This window comes from Acomys russatus, chromosome 7, assembly GCF_903995435.1.
Source record: "Acomys russatus chromosome 7, mAcoRus1.1, whole genome shotgun sequence".
Taxonomy (NCBI): Eukaryota; Metazoa; Chordata; class Mammalia; order Rodentia; family Muridae; genus Acomys; species Acomys russatus.
Genome location: NC_067143.1, coordinates 51,985,851 through 51,999,557, shown reverse-complemented (window position 1 = coordinate 51,999,557; position 13,707 = coordinate 51,985,851). Strand labels below are relative to the sequence as shown.

At 50.8% G+C, this 13,707-nt stretch overlaps 1 protein-coding gene and 1 long non-coding RNA gene across 3 annotated transcripts in view; one reads left to right on the top strand and one right to left on the bottom strand.

Annotated features, from left to right (window-relative positions):
• Positions 1–5,322: 5,322 nt before the first annotated feature.
• Positions 5,323–13,533, top strand: LOC127191751 (uncharacterized). Of its 2 annotated transcripts, none has more exons than XR_007830933.1 (3): positions 5,323–5,405; positions 12,446–12,546; positions 13,187–13,533. It is a non-coding gene; the product is annotated as an uncharacterized LOC127191751 (long non-coding RNA). The 2 variants fall into 2 exon arrangements; XR_007830932.1 differs by lacking the exon at positions 5,323–5,405 and adding an exon at positions 6,879–6,927.
• The window catches only part of Chrdl2 (chordin like 2), a 29,522-nt gene continuing 28,190 nt past the window's right edge, over positions 12,376–13,707 (bottom strand). The window contains exons 10-11 of the mRNA XM_051149029.1: positions 13,365–13,457; positions 12,376–12,532 (exon numbers count right to left, since the gene is read on the bottom strand). Coding sequence (XP_051004986.1) covers positions 12,453–12,532; positions 13,365–13,457 — 173 coding nt within the window. The 3' untranslated portion in view covers positions 12,376–12,452. The remainder of the gene's footprint in view (positions 12,533–13,364; positions 13,458–13,707) is intronic.

The following is a 13,707-nucleotide window of genomic DNA, read 5'->3' as shown; positions in this document are numbered from 1 at the left end:
GGTCTACTACCTTATTTGGCCACTTCCTCCTCCTGAGGCTGACTACCAAGTCCAGCTATCAAAGTATTGAGGTCCAGCAATCAAAGCCCCCCCCATTGGCTCACCTAATTAACATGACCCATTAAATTTAAACACCTCATCCTAACAAGAGGCTTCCCCTTTGACCTTTGTCCCACTCTTATCTCTACCCTCTGTCCCTCTAGGAAAAATAAATCTCCTTTGTGCTGAAACTTGGTCTTGGGGATCCTGAGCTGATACTTATCTTTTCCTTTTCCTCTGAACGCTGTTTTGAGCCTTTTCAGACCCCCCACCCCCACCTCGCATCTTCAGTGCTCCTTGTAGGTTGTGCCCCCTCCTCCTCCTCTCCTATGGAGGAGATGTCCACCCAACCCCACCCCTGCCTCCTCCTCCTCCTCTCCTATGGAGGAGATGTCCACCCAACCCCACCCCTGCCTCCTCCTCCTCCTCTCCTATGGAGGAGATGTCCACCCAACCCCACCCCTGCCTCCTCCTCTTCCTCTCCTATGGAGGAGATGTCCACCCAACCCCACCCCTGCCTCCTCCTCCTCCTCTCCTATGGAGGAGATGTCCACCCAACCCCACCCCTGCCTCCTCCTCCTCCTCTCCTATGGAGGAGATGTCCACCCAACCCCACCCCTGCCCCCTCCTCAGCGCTTGGGACAAGTCTCATTTTCCTGAGTCTTTACCCTGGTCCCACCACCAGAGCTGCAGTGGCCCCTTAAACCATGGGTCGAGGAGGGCAGAGTGACATGTTTGCTGACAGACTGGTGGCCAGCGTGCTGAGGGGAGCAGGCCAGCAGCCGCAAAGGTGCGGTCTGTGCCAGGTGGGCCTTGCCAGCCCGAGCTATTTTTAGAAGCCATGTTGGCAAATTTTGTCTTAATAGTGTCTCTGTCCAAGCTCAGGCTCCCAGGGCTTAGGGAAGGAGAGAGTCTTGAGATGCCCTCCCTCTGCCTCCTCCTCCTCCGGTCCTCCTCCTCACAGGTGGCTGGGATCAGCGCCCTCCCAGGCTTCCATCTGCAGACATTGGGCTCTTGGGGGTGGGGTGGAGGGAGGGAAGAGCTCAAGTTGCTACAGGGGCAATCTGAGAGGTAGCAGGAGCCAGGTGGGAGACACCATTCTCACTGGATGGGAATTGTCAAGTTACTTTGTTCCTGGTTTCAACAGTGAGCCTAGCCTCCTCCTCACAGTCTCCTGCTATTCTCTGAAGGCTCCTGTCCTATCCCAAAACCCCAACACAGGCCTTGACTGAGCCTTGTGGAAGGCTAGGCTGAGCCCTGGCCCACAGCAGAGAAAACTCTGCAGTGGGTCTTTCTGGGCCAGCTTATAAGTGGGAAGTGGTCATGATGGGGGAGGGTGGGTTGGCAATGCCTTACAGTGCCACCCTGGGGGCTTCTGGTCTGACACGTAGGACAAAGACGTAGGACAAAGATGTTGAGCAAGTCAATACCCTAGGATGGCTATTCCAAAGAGGAGATGGGGGCGTGGGGGAGGGGCGGTGCTTGGAAATCATAACCCGCTCTGAGCTGAGTAAGTAGAAGCTAGGTGAAAAAAGTGGGTAGTGGAGAGCCACGGGGCAAGTTGGAAGGCTGGGGGGGGCATAAGCAGAGACCCCAGGCTCCATACTTCTGTGAGTGACCACTGCAGCCGGGGCGTCCCTCCAACCACGGGGAGGTTCCCATCTTTTCCTGGTTCTCACCCATCCGCACAAACCTGCACCCCGAAGGCGCACCCATACACCCCCTCACCCAACCTAACCATTGGACGCCTCCCCAACCAGAGCAGTCGCCACCAATGTGCAGCCAGGAGCCCCAAAGACTGGGCTGGAAGGAGCCTGAGGGCCCCAGGGAATTACTTCTAGTCCCCTGCTGGACCGTCTACCCCGGGAGCTCACTAGCCTCCCTTGCTGAAACCTTTCTGTTGCCAGCTGGCCTTTCTTAGCTCTTCGAAGAGATGGCTTCCGGTGGCTTTGAGAGACTGAGTTCCAGCCCTGGATCTTTCACTTAGAACCCTGTGACCTTGGGCAAGGCGCTCAACTCTCTCTGGGCTTCGTCTGTAGAGTGGGAAGAGCTTTAGGTCGGGGCCTAGGGCTCAGTAAGCTTCACAGATAACACTGCCGTGCTATCGTTGTTACCCGTCAATGGAGGGGGAAACTGAGGCCGGGAGCACAGAAGCTCCTGCCCAGGGCTGGGGCTTGCCGGGAGCAGGCGTGGAGGAAGGCCGTGGCCTCAGGGGCCCTCGCCAGGCTCCGCTGGGCCGCTGCACTTTACGAGCAAAAACAAACACGTCCCACAAGCTGGGCCTGTGCGGCCGGGTCAAAGCCGGCTTTGTGCCCGCCCCACCGCCCCCGCGGCCCAGGCGATTTTAATTAGCGTCTGGGTCCACGCCGGAGTCCCGAATCAAAGCCCGCGTTCTTCAGCACCCGAGCGCCGACCCCCCCCCCCCACCCTCCACCCGCCCCCGGTCCCGAGCTCCGCGCATCCTGCTGGCAGCCGCAGGGCAGTGGAGTTCGAGTCTTGCCTCTAGGGCAAGGGATCCATGCGCTGAGGCTCAGGTCCCCCCACCCCCTCATACTCACAGCAGCCTGCCAGCACTAAAATGTGGCTTCGGATGCTTGTGTAGGAAGATAGAGGGTTGACAAGTGAGCTGATGTAAGCGCAGAAGACCTTTAGGTGAGAGGCTGAGTCTTGGGAGGGTGAGGAGATGCTGTGGGGCACTGGGTAGGCAGTGGGGAAAGTGTTTGGTGACCAGGCAAGGGAGGTGTATGGGTAGCCATCCACCCCAGAATAAGAAGGTCAGATTTGAGTTTTGGAGAAGCCCTCCACACTGCTTGGCTATGGAGGACTAGAGAGGACTGCCAATGAGTTTTAAAGAGCTCAGAGAAGGGCCGGGGGCAGCCACCATAGGAAGAAAACAAACTCTGTGGGTCAGGATGGATCGTGGGCAAGCAATCTTCACTGAAGTTCTGATCCTCGTGTTCTTTGGGTCCACCTGGGGTGCTTGTTTAAAATACCATTTTAGGAACTGGGTATCTGACTCCATGGATAAAAGAATCAGCCAAGCAAGCATAAGGACCAGAGTTGTTAGACTCAGACTCAGCATAAAAACTTGCATAGCAACATCTGTAACCCCAACAGAGACAGTCCGCCCCCAGGGCTTCTTGGCCAGCCAATTGGATCAAATTGGTGCGCTCCAGGCTCAGTGTTTTATTTAGGGCTTCTATTGCTCTGATAAAGACCATGACTAAAGGCAACTTGGAAAGGAAAGGCTTTATTTGGCTTATAAGTACAGACCACAGTCCATTACTGAGGGAAGCCAATGTTGGAACTCAAGCAGGGTAGGAATCTAGAGGCAGGAACTGAAGCAGAGGCCATGGGAGATGTTCTGCTTACTGGCTTGATCTCCATGGCTTTGTCAGCTTGGTATACATATACATACGTGTGTGTGTGTGTGTGTGTGTGTGTGTGTGTGTGTGTGTGTGTGTATGTGTGTGTATTCTAGGACTACCTGCCCAGGGCGTAGGTACAACCTACAGTGGGCTGGACCTTCCCACACCAATCATTAATCAAGATTGCCTACAGGGCATTCTGATGGAGGAATTTTCTCGATTAAGGTTCTCTCCACATGGATGTAGTTTGTGTAAAGTTGACAAAAACAAGACAAAATGAAACCAGTGTCTCCCTGGAGACAGTCTCTCAAACATACCTCAAAGATGCACTTCATCAATGCCCTGGACGCACTGATCTTCCTTTCAACATTTATTTAGTGTAGTTGTGTGTGAGAATGCACACATTCGCCACAGTGTGTGCACAGAAGTCAGATAACAACCTTTAGGGATCAATTCTCTGCTTCTATCCTATGTGTGACCCAGGGATCAAACTCAGGAGGCCAGCTTTGGTAGCAAGCTCCTTTATCCGCTCAGCCTCCTAGCCAGCCCTCTTTGGCCTTTCTTTCTTTCTTTCTTTCTTTCTTTCTTTCTTTCTTTCTTTCTTTTTCTTTGTTTTGTTTTGTTTTGTTTGTTTTTCAAGACAGCCTTGGCCGTCCTGGACTCACTTTGTAGACCAGGCTGGCTTTGAACTCACAGAGATCTGCCTGCCTCTGCCTCTCAAGTGCTGGGATTAAAGGTGTGAGCCACCATGCCTGGCTCTCTTTGGTGTTTCTTAATTCAAGCAAATTACAAGCAAAATTAACAACACACCAGACCTGGGTCTGTTAGAGGCTGCAGCATAGGACAGAATATCAATACCTGACATGTTGTACCTGCTCTTTGCTGGAATTCCTAGCCTCAGAGGTTGAGCTGGGGTATTGTAAGACTCGTGTCGGGAGAGTCTTTTCCTGGAAGCCCCAATGAGAGACAGAGTTCAAGATCAATGCAAACGAACGAGGCTTTTATTGGTCCGTCGTGACGGGGTCTACCTGCCTTTGGGAAGGAGGAGACCCTGAGCAGCAAAAGTAGTGGGTTTTTATACTCTTTACAGAAGCAGACTTTAGCAACAGTGATTAGTATAAACTTGATTGGCTAACAGGATGATATTTAAACTGATTGGCATGGTGACCAGGGCTAAGTGAAGGGACCAGGGTCAAACTGCAGGAGGGAATTTTTCATTTGTTCTTATCACTGTGACCTGTAGCTCTGATTGGTTGGCCCCTGGTGCAAGCTTCTAGGAACAGTTGCTAGCTGTGTGTTTGTGGCTCTCCCTGGAAACTCCGGGGGTAGGGGGTGGGGTCAGGTGCTCAGGCCCTGAACACAAAATGATGCTGAGTTGGTCTCTACAGTATCAGGGTGAAAGTGAAGGATTAGGAGGTGTTTCCAAGATGGAAGCAGTGCTTATGCAATGGAGGCGGGAGAGGAGGAAAGGCGGGAGGAGGTGAGGACGTGGGGGGGGGGCATGGCAGGAATGGGGATGATTTAAGCCAAGTGCTCTAAAGGGGATCTGGCCTCAGTCTTACAGAGAAGATCTGGAGATGGTGCTGGAGGCTCCTCGGCTGTTGACATGAGTGCGGGAGCTGGAATGTTGGTACCATACACCCTCAGCCTCTGGCTAAGAGCCATTACCAGTGTGACCGGGCTGTACATTCTCACAGTTTCCTAAACTGGGAGATCACCTGGAAGTAGGAAGCAGTGCACGTGACAATGACAGGGGATGGGGGAGAGGGGAGGGGATATCACAAGTGGGGACTGACTACAGCACGTCTACAGTGGTGGGGACTGTGAAGCCATCTGCCTTCTTAAATGTTGAAGGAGGGAGGTGGTGACCATGTCCGATTGACATGGCTTTTGTTGACTCTATCTTCTGTTTAGATGGGGCTCTTAAATCCATCTACCTTTGTCTCCCAGGCCATGTTCTGGCTTAGGTGGTTAGTCCTTCTGTGACCGAGAGCTGTGGTAAGTCACTAAGTTGTTACCTATTGTTAACTCCCACCCAGAAGCAGCACCTACTGCAGGGGCCATACTGATCATTTCTCACTTATACTCAGAGCAGCAGGACCCCTGGAATGAAAGAGATGGGCACCCTCCTCCCCTCAAAAATGACACTCAAAAACCAGGAAGCCCGGAACTCTGCCCAGAGAGTGGAATCTACCTGCACAGTGTAATCCTCACTTATTGTCAGAGGGACCATTTTCTACTGCAGGGGACAGCCAGGCTTGGGTGAAATCTGGGCAGGTTTCAATACTTTTGCTGCATGACAAATTAATGTCGCCCCCACCCCACCCTACAAACACACAACTATTGCTTTTTAATGCTTCTTAATTCTGTTAGGAGCTGGGACCAAGCAATCCAAATGCGTTGTCTATGCCTCACCATGCCCGGGTCCTCTAGGCGCATTCTTGGGCTATCCTTTCTGATGGTTGAACTGATACTCAGCTAGACCTGGTGGCAGGAGCATCTAGGAATTCCTCTCCAAGTGGCTTGGCTTTCTCACGGCATGACAGCCTGCCACAGAGTAATTGGTACTGTGTTGCTCAGAGCTCTGAAAGCTAGCCTCTTGGTAACAAGGCAGCATCTGTGTGGCCTTTCTGGTCAGAGGTCACCTACCTAATTTCTGCTTCATTCTGTTTGTACAGATGAATTCTCCCAGGTTTAAAGGGGAGCATAAGGGCTGTGTGGCCTGATGTGGGGAGAAGGCACATAGAGGATGCAGGCTAGGGTGGTCCGACCTGTGAACAGAGCTAGAAGGAGAAGGAGCAGGAGGAGGAGGAAGAGGAGAAAGAGAAGGAGAGAAGAAGAAGAAGAAGAAGAAGAAGAAGAAGAAGAAGAAGAAGAAGAAGAAGAAGAAGACAGATCTAGGTATGGCAATTCACGTATATAATTAGCACTTGGGAGGAGAAGGGAGGAGGATTGTGAGTTCAAGGGCAGCCTGAGTATTCCCACCCCACAACAAAGGAAATAAAGAAACAAACAAACAAAAAAGGGGGGAGGGAAAAAAGCCAAGGAACAAGACTTGGTTCTTTGCTGTACTACCAAGGAATTCATAGAAGCCAAAAAAAAAACGTTTGTATTCAAAGTTGGCCTTCAGAGTCATTTGAAAGATATATTGTTAAGGATGGAAGGTAGGACATGTGGAATGATTCGTTAGTTTGACTCTCAAGTTTTAAATATTTGAGAAGTTCAGACTCTGTTTGCATTCTTACCTGGACCCCATAAATGTGAGGTCCTTGTAGTGACTGTGGCAGTGGTACTGAGTAACATTGGTAGTGATGACTCAAGGACTCAGCAGACATTTATTGAGCACTATGATATGCGCCTTCAAGTCCCTCTGACCACCCTTACTCTCACTGTCATTGTCAGGTTGCCCTCTTTGGTTGGTGTGTACTGAATGCTTCCTGTGGGACACAGGCTGGGTGCAGAGAGATGATATTGCACAATAGGCCTGCTGACTGGTGGTAGATCTTTGCTATACAGAAGGGTAAGTTTTATTTTGGAAGGACAATCAATTCCTGGCCAACAGGAAGGACCAAGAAAGGCGCCTTAGCCACTGTTCTATTGCTGTGAAGAGACCATGACTAAGGCAACTCCCATAAAAGAAAGCATTTCACTGGGGGCTGGCTTATAGTTTGAGAGGGTTAGTCCATTGTCATCATGGAAGGAAGCAGGATGGCAGACAAGCCAGCAAGGGAGAGAGAGAGAGAGAGAGAGAGAGAGAGAGAGAGAGAGAGAGAGAGAGAGAGAGAGAGAGAGAGGAGGGCCTGGCATGGATTTTAAGACCATTTCCAGTGACACATTTCTTCAAACAAGGCCACACCTCCCAATCCTTCCCAAATAGGTCCACTAACTGGGAACCAAGCATTCATGTATACAAGCTGTTCTCATTCAAACTCCCGAACGTTCCACTCCCTGGCCCCATAGACTTGAAGCCTGGATGGAGTGCTGCTGGGAGAACAAGCAAGGAAATTATATTGAAGAGGGAGCAGAAGGCACCAAGAAGGGTCAGGACCAAGAGCTTTGGTGTTACCTGAGGGCGGTGGAAAGCACTGGAAAGACAGCTTTAATGAGGGACAGACTGGTGTAATGATGGTTTGGTACCTACCTGGGCTGGTAAGTAGAACTTTCCAGCAGGGGTGAAGTGGGAAGGGAAAGGTTGGTGGCAGGGAGCTGTGAGCAGGTTTTAACAACTCAAGCCATCTAGTCATAGCCTCTGAGTGGGTTTATTGCCCTTTGACCTTAGGCATGTTGTGTGATTTGCACTACAGCAAGCTAAAGTGAGACTTGAGAGTAAAAATCAGATACCATGTGGTCATTACACCAGCCCAGAGTAGAGCCCCAGGCCCACGGTTCAGAGAAGCACACTTGCATAGAGACCCATACTGGCCCAGCCCCAGCCATACCAGACAGCAGTTCCCACTCTTCTCCCATACATGACTTGGGGGGCAGGGAAAAGTCATGCAGGGATGCCTCCCAGGGCCTAGAGTGAGGAAAGGCGGGTTACTGAGCCAGTCCTAGAGAGAGAGATGCCATTGTGCCCTGTGTGGCCCCAGGCCTTCCCTCACCGCCCCCCCAAGGCGGCTCCAAACCACAATCCACCTCTTGATTCTCAGAAACACTGCCATTTCCCAGAGCCCGGCATCCCTGGAGGAGTGGGAATAGGTGGTGTCTCTGCTGCAGGAGGAACCAGGAAGCATCACAGTAAATGATCCAGCTCTTGGGCCAGAAGGCTGCCCGGGGAGGCCAAGGGAAGACAGACCCCAAGCTCAGGTCTGCTGGGCCCTCCAGGGCTAAGGTCCATAAAACCATAGCGTTCTGGTACCCAGCTGGAAACTCCATTCCTCCTTTTACTCTCACGTCATCTTCATTCTTCATCCCTTGGCCTCCATTTCCTCATCTGTGTGGCATGAATAGAAATCACCACCTCACCGGGGTCTTCTGGGGAGCCAATGAGACGATGAATTTGAACATTCTAGAACGGTGGAGTGGGTACCAGTGGCCTCTAGGCAGCTGTAGATTCCCAGGATCCCCTGTGGGGGAGCCTTAGTGAGCCCCCAGGTCTGCCAATTCCTTCTTTCTCAGCAGTCTCGGGTGAGAGGTGTCGGTGAAACATTGTGGGTTCGTGGCCAAGAAAAAGCAAATCTTAGACCATCTTTGAGCATCCACTTCTCTGTCCTTACTTCTTTTTTCTTCTCCCTCCCCTCTCCCCGGCATCTTCTCATTAGTGAGACTGGCTGGATTCCCTCCCATCCAAAAGTGTCTTCCATCCCACATGCACACCTGGCCACTCTCTTCTCTCTCTTCTTTTTACTGCCAAATTTATTAAAAGTCTGTTTCCTCATTTCCCAGATGCTACCTCAGGTCCCCCAAACCCAGCTTCTGCCTTTCAACCACACAAGATTGCCCTCGTCTTCACAGAGGCCTCTTTCAGGCCTCACTTCTTCGACATCTGGCGGTCAGTCTCCTGCCTTCCCTCTGATCTCCCTAGAAAGATGCTCCCTAGCAAGACAGAGGCCTTTGTCTCAGTCTCCTTTTTCTTTTTCTTCTACAATCTTTCCCAGGCCATGGTCCCTCTGCTCCTGGCCTTGGTCATCTATAAGCCAACACCTCCCATCTTCTGTCTCTAGCCCAACCTTCTTCTGGTAACCCGTAATACATCCAGAGTGCTATGGCTGTCTCCTCAGGTACCAGGTGTGTGTGTGTTGTTCTAGAAGCTATCTTGTGAAATTCCTCTCTCTCCTTCAACTTTACATCCAGTTAGTCCATCCTGCTTGTAAATTCCCTAAACAGTCCCTCACTGGCTTCAGCCTAGCTTTGCCAGGCCATTCCTCTGCTGTAGAGGCAGCCCTCTAAATCACAGATTGTCTCTTGGGGCAAAGCCAGAGCCTCTCAGCTGGGAGGCAGCCTCACTTCCATCTGTCTGATGCTCAACACTGTCCAGCACTGCTGCGTGATCATGACTCTTGTCATCTGCTTCTCTCATCTAAAAGTTTCCTGCTTCTATACCATTACCCACCCTGCTTGCTCTCTCCATCCTCCAGAGCCTGGGTAAGTGTCTCAGTTCGGGTTAGAGGCTGCGCCCCACGAAGTCCTGCCTTTACCTCCTTCATTACTCAGATGTCATGATCCTATCACTTTATCCTCATTGCTGTCCTCCTCCTCCAGATGTGGGAAGGGCAAGACCAGCCTCGTATTCTGTGTCATTGGTCTAGTGTAAAGCTTACCCCAGAGTGGCTGAAAGAAATATGAGCAGCTTGGTGTTGTTCAGAATGAGCATTTGTTCAAATAGAATGGGCTGGACTGACGTAAGGGCTTGGTGTATAAAACATGCCCCTCGACCCGATGGGGAAGCAGGCTTGGGGTACACAACATAGGCTTCAGATTTGCCTAGTAAAGAAACAGGAAGGCAGTTTGTCCTGGCAGATCAAGAAGAGTACACCAAGGACCCATTTTTGTCCTGGAACCCAGGCCTGCAGTGCCTGACTACAACCCTGTGATGGGAAGAGCGCTGCGGGGACTGGAGGGAGGACAAGGGACAAGGGGGGGTGGTGGTGTGAGTCGTCATCCGCTTACTTTGTGGGTTATTTTTTCTCTCTTCCACCCTTCTCTACCCTTATTAACCCCCTAACCCTAGATAGGAGGGGAAAAAGGATCGAGGGGAAAGTGGTCTAAGCTATCGTTAGACTACTTCCTGCTGATTAGGGGTGGCGAGTTCCTTGGGGCCAATTTGATCTTTGCTGTCAAGATATCTAACTATTTCTTCTTCTTCTTCTTCTTCTTCTTCTTCTTCTTCTTCTTCTTCTTCTTCTTCTTCTTCTTCTTCTCCTCCTCCTCCTCCTCCTCCTCCTCCTCCTTCTTCCTCCTCCTCCTCCTCCTTCTTCCTCCTCCTCTTCCTCCTTCTTCCTCCTCCTCTTCCTCTTCCTCCTCCTTGTTTCTTTGCCTATAACTACTTGACAAACCTCAACCAACAGCAACCAACCACCTACAGTAACCCCACCTCCTGGGCTCTAGTGTTTTTATATCCTCTGAAAAGTTCCCAGAACTCCAAATGTCACATACTCACAGAAACTATCTACAGCTGGCAAAACCATACTCCTGCTAGATCACAAGGCAAGTCATAGTCACCTGCTGAGAAGGAGCCTCTTATTCCCACAAGCTAACAAAACATTAAACAAAAACATATTACACACACACACACACACACACACACACACACACACAATGTATATGGGTACTTGGTGGGCATGTATATCTGTACACCAGAAGATGGCATCAGACAGTTGTGGCTGCCATGTGAGTGCTGGGAATTGGGATTGAACTCAGGACCTTTGGAAGAGGAGCGAGTGCCCTTAACCACTGAGCCATCTCTCCAGTCCCCATTTCTGTGGGGTTTTTTGTTTTGTTTGTTTGTTTGTTTTTAAGGAACTGAAATTACCAAATTCTTAGTACAGGGCAGAATTAAGACAGCTTTGCTGAAGAGATATTTCCCATAGATGGGAAGATGTTCAGAGCCCACTGTATCAATGGCTGGGGTTCTAGATGCCTGAATTGCTCAAAACCCACCCCAGAGTTGCCAAGTTAAGTCCCCGTGGTGAACAAAGTAACCAACATGATGGCTTTCCAGTTTAAGGGATAGGTAGGGACTACGAGTTGACAGGGAGGCCATGGAAGTATATTTCTTTCTTTCTTTTTTAAGTAATTTATTTATTTTTACTTTATATGCATTGATGTTTTGCCTGCATGTATGTTTATGTGAGGGTGTCAGATCTTGGAGTCACAGATAGTTGTGAGCTGCCATATGGGTGCTGGGAATTGAACCCCGTCCTTTGGAAGAGCAATCAGTGCTCTTGACTGCTGAGTCATCTCTCCAGGCCCGGACGTGTATTTCTAACAGAGCCTGTCCCCCACCCCAAGAGCTGACAAAGGGAGGGAGCTTTAGAAAGGTGATTCCCAATAGAGGTGGCATTGGTGACTGCTTAGATCCTCGGACCTCGGGGACAGTATAGTGGACACCAAGGCTGTGGAGACAACAGGGTGGGCTCTCTACGTGGCCTCACAGACCTAGCCAGCAGACCTCTGCCTACTTCCTTCTTCTAATCTGTCCTGGGTGGGCAGAGTCGGGAGCTGGGGCTGCGAAGGCTAAGCCTGGATGCTGTGACGGTTTCACTAGAGTGGCAGAGGACCCGAGCTCAGGTCATCACTGTGAGGCTCTGGGAAAGACTGTCTTACTTAAGCCTCCAGAGGCCTCTCCAGAGTGGGGGTAAAGCCTACATTGTTTGACGTAAGTGAAGTCATGGGCCATAAAGCATATTTGACAGTTCAAGCACTTACACACGTGGGCAGGATAAATGGTTGATTTGTCTTTCACTGTAAGGGTTAGGCCTTTTCAGACGATGGGCCAACTTGGCAGTCTGACTGCAGTCTTGGATCCCTTGGAGGTGAGGCTGTTCGTATGGCAGGGGAAAAAAAAAAAAAAAAAACTGGGGGAAGGAGTACTAGCCTAGAGCCAGGGCCCTGGCTTCTAGTCCCAGCCAGCTACTAAGCCCCTGTGTGCCTTCAGGCAAACTTCTGTTCCAGCTCTTCTCTAAACCCTGAAGTAGGAATGGCTGGCCCCAGGCCCCAGTGAAAGTGACTTGAAGTTGTGAGGCCACCACCACTTGGCTAAGTTACTTCTTCTTCTTCTTAGGCAGGAGGGGCGGAGGTGCAACCAATAAATACAGCCTATTGGGGGTTTGGGGGGTAAGGATTCCAGGAGACAAGGGCCTGAACAAAGATGCTGCAAGAGCTCTCCCTGGCTCTGATGAAAAGCTGCTGTGAGGTCTAGGGCCCCTCTGTGCACCCTCTGAATCTGCTTCTACCCATATAAATTCAGGACAGAGGCACCTGCCCAGAGGAGTCCTTGGAAATAGGATGTGAAGTCAACAGGCAGGGCTGGAGGTTAATGCAATTTCTTTATTAATATTATAACAAAAACAATAAAGCTCATATCTGCAACTGTTTAGGTCCTTGTTATAATGTCTTGGTCACTTTGTCTGGGCTGGCTGTGACTTTCAGCTCTGGAGTCTGGCCTAGGAAGACAGTCCAGTAACCTGCATGGATGGAGGTAAAAGAGATAGGGGTGTGTATGGCCATATTTCACAAGCGTGTGTACAACAGTGGCAGTGGTTGCGCCTTTTAATGTTTGAGACAGATGAGACCGTATGGGCCAGGGTTGGGGACCCACTGGTGGAGAGGTTGCATCTTATAGTTGCATGCCACTTAGCCTTCAGGCACCCTGCATTTAGGGACTGGGCTTCCTGACTTTTGTGGATAATATCTCATTAGTCACCTGACCTACCAACCCCTCAAAACCCATCCAGGTCCGGAGTAATGCAGAACAAATTAGAGCATCAAAGAAAATGGTTAGAAGGATCTCATTGGGAACAGGCAGTCTAGAGTGGTGGTTCTCAACCTTCCTAACGCTGAGCCTTCTTTTTTTTTTTTTTTTTAACTACAGTTCCTCATATTGTGGCGGCCCCGACCATAAAATTATTTTGTTGCTGCTTCATAACCGTAATTTTGCTTGTGTTAATGAATTGTAACGTAAATATCTAAAGTGTGACCCTGAGGGGGTGGTGACCCACAGGATGAGAACCACAGGTCTAGAGGCATCGGGGAAGCATCGGGGCCTGGGGGCTTAGACTTGACACCCCTGGGCCAAGACAAGGCCAGCTGCTCAGTCTCACCTTCTCCCTCTCACTTAGGGATTGAGAAATCTCTGGCCCAGACACCCACTGGATTCCTGTGCTGGGAACTGACGTCTGCAGCTGACGGGCCCCCTCCTGCCCCTCCTCCTGCTACTGGCAGCCTGGGAACTCCCCAAGAGGTCCTGCTTTGTCTCTGCTCCCCTTCCCTGGCCCTATTCCTAGGCCGAGGTCCCACCTTCATGGGTGCCAGTGAGCAGCCGGAAGTTCTGGACCTCTTTCTGGAAATCTTGCTTTCTGACTCTCTTGATCTGCACCAAGTGGAAGACTCCTGCGGAAAGACACAGTGTGAGCTATGAAGGTAGGCTGGGGTGACACTCGCAACTCACCCCGTCATCTCCCTCTGTGCCCTCAATCTGATGAGACACCATGGTAACGGGGAATAAATCTGCAGGGTTCCCGTCTGTTCTCGTATCCCACTGCCCCTCCCCTTCACTATAGCAGGACCCTGGCCCCTCTCAAACCACAATCCTAATGGTGACCATTTGAAATGTGCTGGATTCTGAGCTGGTTTCTCTGAC